Here is an 18364-nt window from a genome sequence, read left to right on the forward strand (position 1 = left end):
AATAGAAATTTAGCTTAAACTGCCTGAAGAACAAAAGGAAATGTTTTGACTCCCATCACTGAAAGTCCAGCCATAGAAGAATCTGTCAAGCATGGTTGGATCTAGGAGCTCAAGCACAAGTCTTTTGGACTTGCCTTCTTGTCATCTGTCAGCTCTGCTTTCTTCTCTCTTGACTTCTTTCTCAGGTAGGCACACTCCTCATGCCTACCCCAAACTAGTCACTCAGGCTTGGGTTATAGAACAGCTTTATTAGCTTAGTAATATATGCCCTGCCTCTGGTGATGTGAGGTTAACTGTAAATTTTTTGAACTGAGCTGTGGTCGAAGGTAGTTTCCCCAAAGAAAATGGGTGTGCTGATGCCAGAAGAAAGGGATGCACGTGCTAGGCAGACAAAAATGACAGGCGTTGGCCTTGGCAGAACACAATGAGTTCTGAATATTTGAAAAATGAAAGTTGCAGATATAGGAAACAATGAAATAGAAGTGTAAAGTTGTAACATTTGTTTTTGGCAAAAAAAGATCTATTGGTATACTTTTTTTGTTGTTAAATAGGAACTTAAAATAGAGCATATATTGATTTAAAGAAAAACTACTTAATTTTCTACCCATTCTATGGAAGTTTCTGTCATATTTTATAGGGCAGCTTTTTTTGCTTAAATAACAGGATAAAACGTTTATTGAAAGGTTAACTCTTAGGGGCGCCTGGGTGGCTCAGTCGTTAAGCGTCTGCCTTCGGCTCAGGTCATGATCCCAGGGTCCTGGGATCGAGCCCCGCATCAGACTCCCTGCTCAATGGGGAGCCTGCTTCTCCCTCTCCCACTTCCCCTGCTTGTGTTCTCTCTCGCTGTGTCTCTGTCAAATAAATAAATAAAATCTTTAAAAAAAAAAAAAAAAAAAAAAGAAAGGTTAACTCTTAAAGACATCTTATAGATAGCAATTTTTCTTAAATACATGCTTATGCTTAAGCTATTTCTTTAGGATAGATTTGCCTCTGACTTTCTTCCTGTGCTTAAGATGTTCTGCCATCATCACATTGCTTACTTTAGTTTATCAACTGATGTAAGAGTTACACAAACTCTACAGGTTTGTATATAGTTTTCTCAGAAATTGATTAAGGGTATTGCTGTCAGCTTTTAAAGTGAATATAGTTGCCTGTTGAAATTAAGAGACCTCAGGAGCAAGTAGAACCTTTGAGAGATGGTAAAGTTGCTGAGAGATTCCTGCAGAAGGAACATTGGTCATCTTCAGAGGAATTTCAGAATGCTGGTATCTTCGGCCTCAAATGCCCTTCTTCACTGGAATCCCATTTCTCTTTGCATGTTTTATTGGTGTCAGAACCTTCAGCCTGCAAGGAAAACCAGTCTTCTCAGTGTTGCTGATAACTAAGTGCAGAAATTGTAAGACTTTTTGCTCATTGTGCTCTTTCAGCTGGCCACCAGGTGAACAGATAGTTTTTCGCAGATGGACCCGTAGGTCCCCTGGTAATCACTGCAGGTCTCAGAGTGCCTCACTGTTTCATTAGCATGGTACTCTGAGATTACTTCAGACTGTAGTCGGTTGGGCAAAAAGTTAGTGGTTTTTGTTTGAAAACGGACTGTCTTCTTTTCAACTTCCTAGGTGGTGTCTTTAAAATAGCTTCTTGGGCAGATCTGGTCAATGCTCACGTGGTGCCGGGCTCGGGCGTCGTGCGGGGCCTGAGCGAAGTCGGCCTGCCTTTGCAGCGCGGGTGCCTGCTCGTCGCGGACATGAGTTCTGCCGGCTCCTTGGCTACAGGCAGCTACACTGACGCGGCGGTAGGTGACGGAGGGGCTGGCGTGACAGAAGTTACAGGGCAAGGAAACCATCTTAAATTTGAGATTTATGGAACCCCTCCCCCCAAAAAATCAGCTGTTAGGGTGATAGTAATGCTAGGGGGCTAGAGTTTCCGGATAATAGCATTTTTATATCTTGTAGTGGGCACTTAAGAGATACAAACATTTTTTTTAATTTTTTTTTAAAGATTTTTATTTATTTATTTATTAGAGAGAGAGAGAGAGAGCCCAAGAGGGGGTAGGGTCAGAGGGAGAAGCAGACTCCCTGCTGAGCAGGGAGCCCGACGTGGGACTCGATCCCAGGACTCCGGGATCATGACCTGAGCCGAAGGCAGTCGCTTAACCAACTGAGCCACCCAGGCACCCAAGAGATAGAAACATTGAGATACAGGTATTTGGTCAAATATCTGCCTAGCCTTACCTGGTCTTTAGATAGCTGGGGGTTTTTTGGGTTTGTTTTGTTTTGTTTTCATTTTGCCATGTATTGAAATTGAAGAGCCTCTTCCCAGACGTGCAGTTTCTCAGAATCTCCCAAGTCTCCCAGAGATGCACATTCTTATCACAGCAGCCCAGATGAAGTTTTATCTTCTTCAGTCTCTGCTATTGATTGTAACTGTGTGGGAAAGCTCTAGAGTTCTGACTTAGGGTTTTCTCCATTAACCCTCCGTTATTGAAAGTTCTTATAACACCATATTGTTAGTACCCAACACCCACCCCTGCACACCAGAATAAAATGAGATGGGTAATTATCTAGTTAAAAAGTTCCTTTACGGATATTTTAAAGACTTACTTTTAAAAGTAATAGAAATTTTAATAAAATGTTATTTTTTACATGGGAATTCATTTTTATATAACTTCAAATACTGTCTGGAGCTGTGAAGAAATCATATGGCCCTGGGGCCAGGTTTTAAGCCCACCTCTGAATTGACCATAAATGTGATTTCCCAGATCTCCTAGCAGAGAGTCCATGAGTCAGTGCTAATATTTGGCATTCTGGGAGTCTGGGTCTGGCTCGGCTCAAGGACAAGACATGGCTTGTTGGTAGATGGTAATATTTGGTGACACAAATAGACAGTAGGAGCCTCGTGGAAGAGCCAGATTAGAAAGACCATCTAGAGAAACTTCTATAAATGTGAGGAAATGGTGGAGATCAGTTATTGGTAGATGTTAAAGGAATGCAGTAAAAGGTGAGATTTCTTTAGCCCTTGACAACATAGCTGTTTTATATGGTGGGTGTCTGGATATAGAGCAGTACCCTGTGTAGGTAGGCAGGAAGTAGTCAGTTTGGTTTCCTACCATTATTAATGTATTCTAGGGTACTCTCCACATACCCTCTTTTGAAGTAGGTGGGTTCCCAAGCAATTATTATTTAGCGTCTCAATTTTAGATGCACATAGTATAGGATTCTTTCATGTTTTTAAGGTATGATTAATTGGGAGAAGGGGTTATCTCAGGGTCTTCATGGATCAAGTATGTAGATTCATATCTAAGATCACCTGTTTTAGATGCGTTTCATATCAAATAACAGAAGGCATTTATAAAATAGCAAAAGTTTTTAATAGAGTTGATTTTTTTTTTACTTGTAGAACTGTTATTCTGTTTAATTACTTTCTTGTAATCTGTCCTTTTACATTCCTTTTAGGTTAGAATGGCGGAAGAGCATCCTGAATTTGTGCTTGGTTTTATTTCTGGCTCCCGAGTAAGCATGAATCCAGAATTTCTTCACTTGACTCCAGGAGTTCACTTAGAAGCAGGAGGTAAATCTATTTATTGGTGATGGTTTTTCCAAAATGCTTCTTTACCCACAATAAAATTTTGTGTTATTACGAAGTTGCTAAAGAGAAAAACTGTAATGAATGAGCCCTTTGGCCTGCTGATACTGACCTAGATAGGCAAAATAGCTTGCAGTCTAATTTGGGTGAAAATTTTAAAAGCTGCTTTTTGTTGAAATATGCCTAGAAACTGATTATTTTAGTTTAGTCTTTCCCAACTAATATTCCAAATATGCTGCCATAAAAGGTATTCTGTGATTAAGGAAGAATGCTCTAGGCTAAACAAAATCCAACATTTGTTTCTTTGTTAGAGGATGCTGCAGAACTGTTGATGTGCTAATGTCTGTTGTAGCTCTTGAGTGTGGGGATATATGGTTCTTTCATGTCTCAAACTTAACACTTTCACCAGTCTGATAAAAGTAGTTAGAGTGGCTAAAAAACAGGACAAATACAGTCTGTAGTAAAGGGAGTAAACTGGGTTATAAAAATAAGCATTTTTATATGTCCTATGGGACTCAGTAAAGTGGAAGAAACCATGACTTAGAAACATTTTTCCTGGATTGGTTGCTTATCACACTTATGGTAGTTTATTCTGTCCCATTTTCCATCTAAGAAGTTGGAAATTGGAACTTTGAACAGTAGGGTTCTCAGCAAAACTTTAAAAGGAAAACAACTAGCTTGTCACCCCTCAGTGGAATTTGTCAGGTGTTCAGAAGTTACCTGTAAAAATATTGAGAAAAGTAGATTTTATACTAGTCATTCTTATATAAGTCATATCCATCTCTCCATTGCACCATTCATTCCCCAGTCTAGCTTTCCCCTCCAGAGATAATCACATAATTGGTGTGTTATGTATCCTTCCAGACCTTTGGCTTTGCATATACTCACAAATGCCCATAGAGTGGGAGCCACATCCAGAGTTACCTTTTTTTTTAAAAGATTTTATTTATTTATTAGAGAGAGAGAATGAGAGAGAGCACATGAGAAGGGTTAGGGTCAGAGGGAGAAGCAGACTCCCTGCTGAGCAGGGAGCCCGATGTGGGACTCCAGGATCATGATCTGAGCCAAAGGCAATCACTTAAACAACTGAACCACCTAGGTGCCCCAGAGTTACCTTTTAACAACTACATAGTGTTTCCTAGTTATAATTGGGCTGTAATATGTTTAACCATTTCCCCTGTTGATACATTTGGATGGTTTTATAAGCAGTGAACATCCTTGTATACATTTTTGCACATGTAGAGTATTTCTGGAATATTCTTCTAGGCTAAAAACTCGTTGAGAATGAGAGCTTTCTGAAGAATGCATATCCTCCAGTACAGTGTTCCTGTGCTTCATAAATGGCCTATAAATACTCATACAAATGTTGGAGGAATGAAAAATATGCTGTATAAGAACAGTTGAAAGGGTTGGTGTTCTGACTGGGACAGTAATACTGAGAACATAATGATTGAAGGTATGAGTTTGGTAAACTTGGTTTTCTTTTTATACCCTGGAATACTAGAACTAGCAGATTCCCATTAGCTCCTTCAAAGTTAATTATTGTATATAAACAATATAACCACATTTGGGAAGGTACCGCCTTTTTGGGATTTGGTGGTTTAACTGTATAGTTTAAGCAGAAAACATTACAGGAAGTTAATCAGGAAAGGGGCGCCCGGGTGGCTCAGTCGGTTAAGCATCTGACTCTTGATTTCAACTCAGGCTGTGATCTTGAGGTCATGGGATCAAGCCCTGTGTTGCGCTCAGTGGGAGTCTGCTTGGGATTCTCTCTCTCTGCCCCTCCCCCTGCTCGCTCTCTAAAAATAAAAATATTTTTTATTTATTTTAGAGAGAGCAATGGGCAGAGGGAGAGGGACAAGCAGACTTTGTGCTGAGCACAGAGCCTGACCCAGGGCTCGATCCTATGAAGCCGAGATCATGACCTGAGCCAAAATCAAGAGTCACATGCTTAACTGAGTCACGCAGGTGTCCCAATAAATAAAATCTTCAAAAAAACAAAGGTAATCAGGAAGAAAACTAATAGGATAATGAAAATTCAGATAATGAATGGTGGCTGAACCCCCAGGTTAAAGAGTATTGGGGGTTTTGACATTTTAATTTGCACTAAATGTTTTGAGTCAGGTTTGGATCCCTGGCCCTTCCTTCCATTTAGTAACCATGTATCTTTGGACAGGTCATTTATTTTGGTGTCATTTTCAAGTATAAAATGGGGATGTTAACAGTGTTGACCTCATAGGGTTGTTGAGAAGCTTTGTGAGGTGTGTAATGCACTTCCCCCAATGTCTTGACACAGAGTAAGCACTCTGCTTATCAACTGCTAATGTTCATTATAAGACCCCATAATTTGACTAGATAGGATCTAGGCTTTTAGGAATATTTAAAGCATCATAAGCTATTTAGCAGAAGGATTCAAGAGCAATAGAATTTTAAAAAGGGAAATGTGGGACTCTGGTGTAAGAAGGAAGATCCTGAACTCTCCTCCTGAGTCTGCAGCTATGTATGGGATATTTTTTCTGAAAAAACCTGAAGTCTGGCTGAACAAGGACTTTATGTTCGGCAAATGAGAAGAAAACCACATCAGAGTGGGTAGGAGAGGCTGGGACACAGTCTCACCATAAAGCTGGCTTAGAAGGGAAGTCAAAACTTGGAGCATCTCCCTAAGGAGTGAAGGGATTGAGCTGCACATCAGGTACTCTCAACTTCTGAAAACCAACAGGGCTTGTATCCACAAGACTAGTGATGTGAGAAATGGCTCTTAAGGGCTCTCCCACATGGACTCACCAAGTCCCAGCTCAGAGGTAGCTGATATTGCCCAGACTTTTTAAGTAAATACAGTGCTGGCCTAGGGGGCAGGCACCTAATTTCACACACACATTTAAGAGCCTACTGCAGCATTCTTCAGGGACAGAGACTGGTGGGCGCCATCTTTGTGCTCTACCCCTGCCATAGCACAGTCCCAGTATCTCCAAAAGGGAGTTTTTACACATAGCTGGTGTCCCGATTTTTGCAGCTGCTGCCCAGGGGACATCCCTTATTCACTTGGCTTTGGAGGCCAGAGTAGCTTTGTTAACAGTTCCATGAGACCTGGAACATATCAGAGAGATCTTGGCAGGCTACCACCACCAGTCTTTCTATGATTTGCTTGCTTTGGAGCTTCAGACTGAAGGGCAGGCTTCAGGTTTGGCACATACCTGGGACCTGCAGAGCCGTTTTCAGGGAACAAAGCTGGTAGACACCATCTTTACACTCTCCCTCATTACGGCTTGCCAGTATCTCCCAGAGAAGAGGGTAGATGCTTATCTGGAGCCCTGATTTTTTGCTATTGCCGCCAGGGAGACACCTCCAAATAACCTGGCTCTGGTGGCCAGTGGGGCTTATAATTGCAGTCTCACAAAACGATCTGTATTTGATGTTAAAAGCTGTTGTCTGAGGGCCTAGCTTCCAATCAGCCTGAATCTAGGTGCTAAGGTCCTTCCCTTTGGGATGCTGACAAGTCTTGGCATACTTCCAACTGCTAGGAGCCGTTGAAAATATAATAGACTTCTTGATCAATCAATCACAGTGGTTTGTGAGATGACTAAGAGGGCAGGTGTGAATGACCAAGCTTATCTGCTATGCACAGCCATTTTTTCAAGACTGGGAGAGGGGGTTGTTTCATCTAATGCATAGAAACCAACAGAGTTGGCAAGCAAAATGAACAAAGGGTTTTATGTTCCAAATTTAAGACACACACAACCTCAGAAAAACTAATGAAATACCTGATAAAGAGTTCAAAGTAATAGTCATGAAGATGCTCACCACACTCAGAAGAAAAATGGATGAATACAGTGAGAATTTCAACAAAAAGAAAATATAAGAAAATACTAAATAGAAGTCGCAGAGCTAAGGAATACAATAACTAAACTGAAAAATACACAGGCAGGGTTCACTAGCAAACTAGATGAAACAGAAGGATCAATGAACTTGATGACAAGGTAGGAGAACTCACCCAATCAGAGCAGCAAAATGAAAAAAAGTAAAAAAAAAAAAAAAAAAAATGAAGATAGCTTATGGGACATTAAGTGGACTGACATTCGCATTATAGGGGTCCCAAAATGAGGAAAGAGAAAGGGACAGAAAACTTCCCTAACCTGGAGAAGGAAACACATCCAGATCCAGGCAGCCCAGAAAGTTCCAAATAAGATGAATCCAAAGAGTCCACAGCAAGATACAAAATGTCAATTGTACTGTATGTTAGCTAGCTGAAATTTAAAAATTTGGAGGAAAAAAATTAAAATGTCAGAAGTTAAAGACAAGGAGAGACTCTTAAAAGCAGCAAGAGCGAAACAACTCTCTTGTATGTATACAAGGGAACTCCCATAAGACTATCAGATTTTTGCAGCAGACACTGCATGCCAGAAGGGAGTGGTGAGATACATTCAGAGTGCTCAAAGAAAAGTCTTCCAACAAAGAACTCTACTCAGCGGAGTTTAGAATTGAAAGATGAAAGAGTTTTCTGCAACAGCAACGCCTAAGGAGGAGTTCATCATCACTAAACCAGCCTTACAAGAAATATTAAAGGGACTTCTTTAAGCTGAAACAAAAGGATGCTAATTAGTAACAAGAAAACGTATAAAAGAATAAATCTCACTGGAAAAGTAAATATATAGTAAAGGTAGTAGATTAGTTCTAAGTTAAAAGACAAAAGTAATAATAATTGTAAGTACAGTAATTAAAGGATATGTAGGATAGAAAGGTATAAAGTGTGATATTGAAAATGTAAAAGATGGAAAGGGAGAAAAAATGTAGAACTTTAGAATGTTGTCAAACATAATGTGTTATCAACTTTAGACGTAAGTTGTTAAATATAAGCCTTACATAAACAATAAAGCAAAATCCTTTAGTAGATGCACAAGATAAAGAAATCCAAGCATACCACTTAAAGTCATCAAATCACAAAGAGAGCAAGAGCAGAACAGAGCAACCAGAAAACAGCCAGAAAACAATTTAACAAAATGGCAGTAAGTACATACCTAACAATAATTACTTTAAATGGACTAAATTCTCCAGTCAAAAGAGTGGCTGAATGGATTTTAAAAACCAGACCTATCCATATGCTGCCTATAAGAGACTCACTTCAGATGTAAGCAAAGTATACTTCATACATAGACTAAAAGTGAAGAGATGGGAAAGATATTCCATGAAAATGGAAATCAGAAGAAATAGACTTATCAGACCAAATAGACTTTCAAACAAAGACAAGGGCATCATTACATAATGATGAAGGAGTCAGTCCAACAAGAGAATAACATTTATAAATCTTTTGGCACCCAGCATAAGAGCACCTAAATGTATAAAGCAAATATCAACAGTCCTAAAGGGAGAACTACACAGCAATACAAGAATAGTGTAGGGGATTGTAATATCTCACTTACATCAATAGATATCCAAACAGAAAACCAGTAAATGAACATCAGCCTTAACCCATTAGACCAGATGGACTTAACAGATATATACAGAACATTCCATCCAAAAGCAATAGAATACTCTTTCTTCTCAAGTGCACATGGAACATTCTTCAGGGTAGATAGTATGTTAGGCCCCAAAATAAGTCTGATGCTAAAACCAGACAAGAATGCCACAAGAATAGAAAATTACATATATTTTTGATGAACATAGATGTAAAAATCCTCAACAAAATAGCAAACTGAATTTAATGATACCTTAAAAGGATCATGCACCAGGGCACCTGGGTGGCTTAGTCACAGTTGGGCGTCCAACTCTTGGTTTCAGCTCAGGTTGTGATCTTATGGTTCTTGGATCGAGCCCTGCGTGAGCCTCTGTGCTCAGCAGGAAGTCTGCTTGAGGATTCTCTCCCTCTGCCCCACAAGTGCATGCTCTCTTTCTCTCTAAAATAAATAAAATCTTAAACAAAACAAAACAAGGAGATTCAACACCATGATCAGCTGGGATTAATTCCAGGGATGCAGGGGTGGTTCAATGTGATATACCACATTAACAAAATGAAGGATAAAAATTATATGATCATCTCAACACATGCAGAAAGAGCATTTGACAAAATTCAGTATCCATTTATGATAAAGACTTAAAGTGGATATAGAGAGAACATACTCAATATAATAAAGGCCATGTATGAAAAGCCCACAGTTAACCTAATACTCAGCAGTGAAAAGATAAAAGCTTTTCCTCTGAGATCAGGAACAAGACCAGGATGCCCACTCTCACCACTTTTATTTCATAGTACTGGTAATCCTAGCCACAGAAATTAGTCAAAAAAAAGAAACAAAAGTCATCCAGATTGGAAATGAAGACATAAAACTGTCACTATTTGCAGATTATATATTATATAGCAAACCCTAAAGACTCCACCAAAAAACTGTTAGAACTAACACACGAATTCAGTCAAGTTGCAGGATATAAAAATCTGTTGCATTTCTGTACACTTAATATCATAGTATCTGAAAGAGAAATTTAGACAGTCACATTTACAATGGCATTAAAAAGAATAAATTACGTAGGAATAAATTTAACCAAAAAGGTTAAAGACTGAAAACTGGAAGACATTGATGAAAGAATTGAAGATGACACAAATAAATGGGAATATACTCATGCTCACGGACTGAAAGACTTAATATTGTTAAAATGCCCATACTACTCAAAATAATCAATAGATTTGATGCATTCCCTATAAAAATTCCAGTGGGAATTTTCACTGAAACAGAACTATACTAATATTTGTATGAAACCAAAAAAGACCCCAAATAGCTAAAGCAGTCTTGAGAAAGAACAAAATTAGAGGCATCACACTCCCCGATTTCAAGCTGTAATTACAAAGCTATAGTAGGTAAAACAATATTGATATAAAAACAGACACATAGATCAGTGGAATACAGTAGAGAGCCCAGAAATAAACCCATGCATATATGGTCAATTTATGACAAAGGAGCTAAGAATATACAATGGCGAAAGGACATTTCTCTTCAATAAAATGGTGTAAAGACTTGAAGTAAGGCTTGAAATCATAAAACTTCTAGAAGAAAACATAGGTGGCAAGCTCCTTAACATCAGTTTTGGCAGTGATTTTTTTTTTAATCTGACCAAAACTAAAAGAAACAAAAGAAAAATAAGTAAGTGGAATTATATCAAACTAAAAAGATTCTGCACAGCAAAGGAAACCATCTAAATGGGAGGAAATATTTGCTAATCATGTATTTGATAAGGGGTTAATACCCAGAGTTTATACTAAACTCGTATTCCTCTGTAGCCAGAAAAAAAGAGTAACAATCCAATTAAATAGGCAGAAGATCTGGAAAGACATTTTACAAAGAAGACATACAGATGGCCAACAGGCACATGAAGATGCTAACCATTACTAATCATCAGGGAAATGCAAATCAAAACCATAGTGAGATAACACCTCACACCTGTCAGATTGGCTATTATCCAAAAGTCAAGAAGTGTTGGCAAGACTGTGGAGAAAAGGGAACCCTTGTGCTCTGTTGCTGGGAATGTAAATTGGTACAGCTAACATGGAAAACAGTGTGGAGGTTCCTCCAAAAATTAAAATTGTATGACCCAGTAATTTCACTTCTGAGTATTAATCCAAGGAAAACAAAAACACTAACTCAAAATGATACATGCACCCCCGTATTCATTGCAGAAGTATTTATAATAGCCAAGATATGGAAACAACCTCAGTGTCCATCAGTGGATGTTTGCAATAGAATATATACACACACAATGGAATATAATGACCTAAAAATAATGGAATCTTGCCATTTGCGACAATATAGATGGACTTTGAGGGCATTATGCTGAGTGAAATAAACCAGAGAATGACGAATACCATATAATCTCACTTGTATGTGGAATCTAAAACAAAACAAGTTCATAGATCTAGAGAACAGATCAGTGGTTGCTAGAGGCTGAGGGTGGGGAGTGGGCCAAAGTAAAGGGTGTCAAAAAGTACATACTTCATTATAAAATAAGAGGGATGTAATGTACAGCATGGTGACTGTAATTAATAACACTGTATTGCATTTTGGAAAGTTGCTAAGAGGGTAAGTCTTAAAAGTTCTCACACAAAGATTTTTTGTAATTACTCAAGGTCATAATTGTCAACAAGACTTACTGTGATGAGTTGGCAATGTATACAAATTTCAAATCATTATGGTTGTACACCTGAAACTAATGTTATATCTCAACTGTACCTCAATAAAGAAATATTCATCACAGCATTGGAAGTCCAACCGACAGCATTCAGGCAAGAAAAATAAAAAGCATCCAAATTAGAAAGGAGAAAGTAAAACTCCATAGTTGCAGATGCCATCATACTATGCAGCCTCGGTACGATGCGGCAGCCTCGGTACCAGACCACTGTAGTAAATACTGCAGTAAAGCAAGTCAGGGAAACCTCTCGCTTTCACAGTGCGTATAATGGAAATGCAGATGGTGTAATGGGATTACTGGTGTAATACTCTACTACTCTGGAGCATTAAGTGTTCAGTAGCTTTATGTCTAAAACAACAAAGTACATACCTTAATTAAAAAATACTTTATTGCTAAAAAATGCTAACCGTCATCTGAGCTTTCAGCAAGTTGTAATCTTTTTGCTGGTGGAAGGTCTTGCCTTGATTTTGATGGCTGCTGACTGATCGTGGTGGTGATTGCTGAAGGTTGGGGCAACTCTGGCAATTTTTTAAAATAAGACAACGAAGGGCGCCTGGGTGGCTCAGTCGGTTAAACGACTGCCTTCGGCTCAGGTCATGATCCCAGGGTCCCTGGGATCGAGTCCCACATCGGGCTCCCCGCTCTGCGGGGAGCCTGCTCTCCCACTCCCCCTGCTTGTGTTCCCTCTCTCGCTGTGTCTCTCTCTGTCAAATAAATAAAATAAAATCTTTAAAAAAATAAATAAATAAATAAAATAAAATAAGACAACGAAGTGTGTAGTAGTATTGATGGACTCTTTCAGGAAGGGTTTCTCTATAGCATGCAGTGCTGTTTGAAAGCTTTTTTTTTTTTTTTTTTTTAAGTAGGCCCCGCGTCCAGTGTGGAGCCCAGTGCAGGGCTTGACCTCACGACCCTGAGATCAAGACCTGAGCTGAGATTAAGAGTCAGATATTCAACCGACTGAGCCACCCAGGCACCCCTGTTTGATAGCATTTTTAACCATAGTAGAATGTCTTTCAGAAGTGGAGTCAGTCCTTTCAAATCCTGCCACTGCTTTATCAACTAAGTTTAGGTAGTATTCTGAATCATTTGTCGTCCTTTCAATAGTCTTAACGGCATTTTGACCAGGAGAAGATTCCATCTCAAGAAACCATTTTCTTGGGTCTTTGCTCATCCGTAAGAAGCAACTCCTCATCTGTTCAAGTTTTTTCATGAGATGGCAGCAATTCAGTCACATCTCCAGGCCTCATTTCTAATTCTAGTTCTCTTGCGGTTTCCCCCACATCTGCAGTTACTTCTTCCACTAAAGTCTTGAACCCCGCAAAGTCATCCATGAGGGCTAGAAGCAACTTCCAAACTCTTCCTGTTAATGCTGTTATTTTGACCTCTTCCCATGAATCACATATGTTCTTAATGGCAGCTAGAATGGTGAATCCTTTCCAGAAGGTTTTCACTTTACTTTGCTCAGATCCATCAGAGGAATCACAGTCTATGGCAGCTATAGCTTTACGAGATGTTTTTTTTTTTTTTTTTCTTTTTAAAGATTTATGTATTGGGGCGCCTGGGTGGCTCAGTCATTAAGCGTCTGCCTTTGGCTCAGGTCATGATCCCAGGGTCCTGGGATCGAGCCCCGCATCGGGCTCCCTGCTCAGTGGGAAGCCTGCTTCTCTCTCTCCCACTCCCCCTGCTTGTGTTTCCTCTCTTGCTGTGTCTCTGTCAAATAAATAAATCTTAAAAAAAAAAAAAAGATTTATGTATTTATTTTAGAGAGAGAGAGCATGTGCATACCTGAGAGAGAGTGAGTGGGGGGAGCAACAGAGGGAGAGAATCTTCAAGCAGACTCCCTTCTGAGCGTGGAGCCTGGTGTGGGACCCAATCTTAGGAGTCATGAGACCATGACCTGAGCTGACACCAAGAGTTGATGCTTAACTGACTGAGCCACCCAGGCACCCCATGAGATGTATTTCTTAATAAGGCTTGAAACTCGAAATTACCCCTTGATCTGTGGGCTGCAGAATGGATGTTGTATTAGCAGGCATGACAACATTAATCTCATTGTACATCTCCAACAAAACTCTTAGGAAGCAAGTACACTCTCAGGAAGCAGTAATATTTGGAAAGGAATCTTTCTTTCTGACCAGTAGGTCTCCACAGTGGACTTAAAATATTCAGTGAACCATGTTGTAAACAAATATGCTGTCATCTAGGCTTTGTTGTTCCGTTTATGGAGCATAGGCAGAGTAGATTTAGCATAATTCTTAAGGACCCTAGAATTTTTGGAACGGTAAGTATTGGCTTCAGCTTAAAGTCACAAACTGCATCAGCACCCAACAAAAGAGGGTCAGTCTGTCCTTTGAAACTTTGAAGCCAGGTATTGACTTCTCCTCTCTAGCTATGAAAGTCCTAGATGGCATCTTCTTTTAATAGAAGTCTGTTTAACCTACATGGAAAATCTGTTTAGTGTAGCCACTTCCATTAATTATCTGAGCTAAATCTTCCAGACAGGGAGGGAGGGAGAGAGGGAGAGAGAGAGAGAGAGAGAGAGAGAGAGCAAGCTTGGGGGAGGGGCTGAGGGAGAGGGAAAGAGAAACTCTAGCAGACTCCTCACTGAGTTCAGAGCTGGAGCGGGGCTTGATGTCAAGACCCTGAGATCATGACCTGAGCTGAAACCAAGAGTTGGGACATTCAACCAACTGTGCCACCCAGGCGCCCCTACCTTACACTTTTATGTTATAGAGAGGGTTTCTTTCCTTAAACCTCATGAGCCAACCTCTGCTGGCTTCCAGCTTTTCTTGTGCAGCTTTCTCACCTCTATCAGCCTTCATAGAGTTAAAGAGAGTTAGGGCCTCGCTCTGGATTAGGCTTTGGGTTAAGGGAGTGTTGTGCCTAATTTGCTCTTCTATCCAGACCACTGAAACTTTCTCCATATCAGCAATAAGATGGTGTTGCTTATCATTCATGTGTTCAGTAGAGTAGCACTTTTAATTTCCTTCAAGAACTTTTTCTTTGTATTCACAGCTTTGCTGTTTGGGGCAAGAAGACTAGTTTTCAGCCCATCTTGGCTTTCAACATGCCTTTCTCACTAAGCTTAATCATTGCTAGCTTTCGATTCAAAGTGAGAGACACGTGACTCTTCCTTTCCCTCGAACACTTAGAGCATTGTACGGTTAAGTGGCCTAATTTCAATATTGCTGTGTCTCAGGGAATAGGGAGGGACAAGAAGAGGGAGAGAGATGGCTGGTGGTGGAGCAGTCAGAACACATACATTTATCAAGTTCACCATCTTATATGGGCACGGTTTGTTGTGCCCCCAAACAATTACATTAGTAATATCAAAGATCTATGATTGCAGATGACTGTAAAAAATATAACAATAACGAAAAAGTTTGAAATATCGTGAAAAGTACCAACATGTGATAGAGATACAAGGTGAGCAAAGGCTGTTGGAGAAATGGGGACAAGAGACTTACTGAATACAAGGTTGCCACAAACCTTCACTTTGTAAAAAATGCAGTATCTGGAAAGTAAAGTGAAGTGCAGTAAAATGAGGTATGTCTACAGAAAACCCTAAAGAGTCCACCAAAAAACTTAAGTGAATTCAGTAGAGTTCTCAGGTTACAAAATTAACATACAGAAATTAGTTGTTTCTGTGCACTAATAATAAGCTATCACGGAGAGAAGAAAACCCATTTACGATTGCATCCAGAGGAATAAAATACCTAGGAATAAATGTAACCAAGGAAGTGAAAGACCTGTACTCTGAAAACTGTTAAGACCTTGATGAAAGAAATTGAAGATTATACAAATATATAGAAAAGTATTCTGTGCTCATGGATTGAAAGAATTACAAAATGTCCATACTGCCCAAAGCAGTCTACAGATTCAGTACAATCTCCATTAAAATAACATTGACATTTTTTACAGAACTAAAACAATCCCAAAATTTGTATAGAACCACAAAAGACCTCAAATAGTCAAAGCAGTCTTGAGAAAGAGGAACAAAGCTGGAAGTATCGTGCTCCCTGATTTCAGACTATAATTACAAAGCTATAGTAACTGAAGTAATATGGTATTGGCATGGAAACGGACACATAGATCAATGGAATGGAGAGACCAAAGATAAACACTCTTATATGGTCAGTTAATCTATGACAAAGGAGATAAGAATGTACAATGGAGAAAAGACAGTCTCTTTAATAAATGATATTGGGCAAACTGGACAGCTACACACAGAAGAATTAAACTGGACCACTTCTTATATCGTATGCAAAAATAAATTCAAAATGTATTCAAACTTGAATGTGAGACCTGAAGTTGTAAACTCCTAGAAGAAAACCTAGGCAGCAAGCTCTTTTATATTAGTTTTAGCAATATTTTTTTTGGATCAGTCTTCATAGGCAAGGGCAACAAAAACTGAAATACTGGGATTGCATCCAACTAAAAAGTTTTTGCACAGCAAAGGAAACCATCAAATAAAGGAAAAGGCTCCCATAAAATGGGAGAAGGAATTTGCAAATAATACATCAAATAAGGATAAAAGGGTAATATCCAAAATATATAAAGAACTTATACATTTTATTTAAAAAAAAAAACCCTTGATTTAAAAATGAGCAGAGGACTTGAATAGACATATTTCCAAAGGAGACGTGCAGATGGTCAACAGGTACATGAGAAGACACTCAACATCACTAATCATCAGAGAACAGGGATGTGAAGAAGAGGGAACCCTAGTCTACTAGTGTTGGGTAGGAAAGTAAATTGGTGCAGCCACTGTGGAAAACAGTACTGGTCTCTCAAAAAAAACTGTCATACCATCAGCAATTCCAGTTCTGGGTATTTTATCAGAAGAAAACAAAACCATCAATTTGAAGAGGATATGCACCCATATGTTCATTGCAGCATTATATACAATATCCAGGATATGGAAGCAGCCCAAGTGTCCATTAATAGAAGAATGGAGAGAGATGCAGTATAGGTTACACAATGGCATGTTACTCAGCCATTTAAAAAAAAGGTGAAATCTTGTCATTTGTGACAACATGGATGAACTAGAGGGTATTATGCCAAGTAAAACAAGTCAAAGACCAATACCTTATGATTTCACTTATACTGGAATCTAAAAAAACCAAACCAAACAAAGCAGAAACAGACTCATAGGTACAGGAAACAAAAGTGTTGGTTACTAGTTGGGGGAGCAGTTGGGGAATGGGTGAAACAGGTGAAGGGGATTAAGAGATACAGACTTCTAGTTATAGAGTAAATAAGCCATGGGGGATGTAATGTACAGCATAGGGAATATAGTGAATATGGTAATAACTTTGTGTGCTGACAGCAATGAATTCTCTTAGAGATCAGTTCCTAATGTATAAAAATACCAAATCATTATGACATACACCTGAATAATAGGATATTGTATGTCAATTATACTTTGATTAAAAAACACAAATTATTTAAGTTAAAACAAATGTGATAGAGTAAAGGAAGTAAAAAGTCAAAATTAAGGATTAGAGTTTGTATATAGTCTGAGCACTGGATAGGGTTGTGACAGAAGACTCATTTTGGTGTGGTCAGGTTAGAGGTTTGTGAGGAATTTTCCAACAGTGTCACAGTGATTCTGAGATGTATAATATAATCGTCTTTGATTGTGAGGCCAATTTTTATTGGTTTTTGGTTTTTTGTTTTTTGGTAATGAATCGTTCTTGGCAACATAGGAGATTTACTGGTTTTTGATACTGTTAGTGATAAATGCTCTAAAATTCAACACTGAAGAGCTGGTTAGCATCTTTTTCTGCCATGGGATCTCTGGCCTAAAGGAGTCCCTTCACCTGCTTTTAATCACTTGCTGTCCAGGAGGGGCATGGAGAACACATATGATACATATTTATTTAAAGCTGGTTAGATTCTTATTCAGAAAACTCATTTGATTGGTTTCTTGATTTTTATTTTATTTTTTGTATTGTGTTAAACAGTGACTTTTCTGTTTTTGCAGGGGATAATCTTGGCCAACAGTACAATAGCCCACAAGAAGTTATTGGCAAACGAGGGTCTGATATCATCATTGTAGGCCGGGGCATAACATCATCATCTAATCGTCTGGAAGCAGCGGAGTTGTACCGAAAAGCTGCTTGGGAAGCTTATTTGAGTAGACTTGGTATTTGAGTGTCTCGATACATTTTTGTGAAGACCTTGAAAATACATGGTCTCCTGAGATGCAGTGGCTTGAAATAACAAGCAACACTTAATGGGTTGGATTCTTTCATGGGTTCTGTGTTGGAATGACTTCTGGGTTTCTCACCGTCTTTAGGAAATACTGAATAATGAATAATCACTGCATTGTTACTATAATAAATTCATGTTCAAGCTTTTTTTTTCATCAGACTGATATTGATTAGGCAATCACAGTTCTGCGTGTGTTGGGGTCTTTCATATTTAAGCATTTCCCCCATCCCTAGATCAGACTTTTTTGATTTTGATTAATTGCTGTAACACAAAAATTTTAAGACCTCAAAAGGCTCAAACCAGGACAGTATTTCATGTGTCCTTTATTCTGTGTCTTATGTGATGCCCAAATAATATTTAAATATTAGCTATTCTCCTTTCCTACTTAAAA

At 38.9% G+C, this 18364-nt stretch overlaps 1 protein-coding gene across 1 annotated transcript in view; it reads left to right on the forward strand.

The window, feature by feature from the left end:
• UMPS (uridine monophosphate synthetase) overlaps positions 1 to 18119 on the forward strand; it is a 29468-nt gene extending 11349 nt beyond the window's left edge. The window contains exons 4-6 of the mRNA XM_036071676.2: positions 1617 to 1792; positions 3453 to 3567; positions 17744 to 18119. Of these exons, the coding sequence (XP_035927569.2) occupies positions 1617 to 1792; positions 3453 to 3567; positions 17744 to 17913 (461 nt within the window). The 3' untranslated portion in view covers positions 17914 to 18119. The remainder of the gene's footprint in view (positions 1 to 1616; positions 1793 to 3452; positions 3568 to 17743) is intronic.
• The last annotated feature ends 245 nt before the right edge of the window (positions 18120 to 18364 follow it).

This window comes from Halichoerus grypus, chromosome 1 (assembly GCF_964656455.1).
Source record: "Halichoerus grypus chromosome 1, mHalGry1.hap1.1, whole genome shotgun sequence".
In the NCBI taxonomy this organism is placed as follows: domain Eukaryota; kingdom Metazoa; phylum Chordata; class Mammalia; order Carnivora; family Phocidae; genus Halichoerus; species Halichoerus grypus.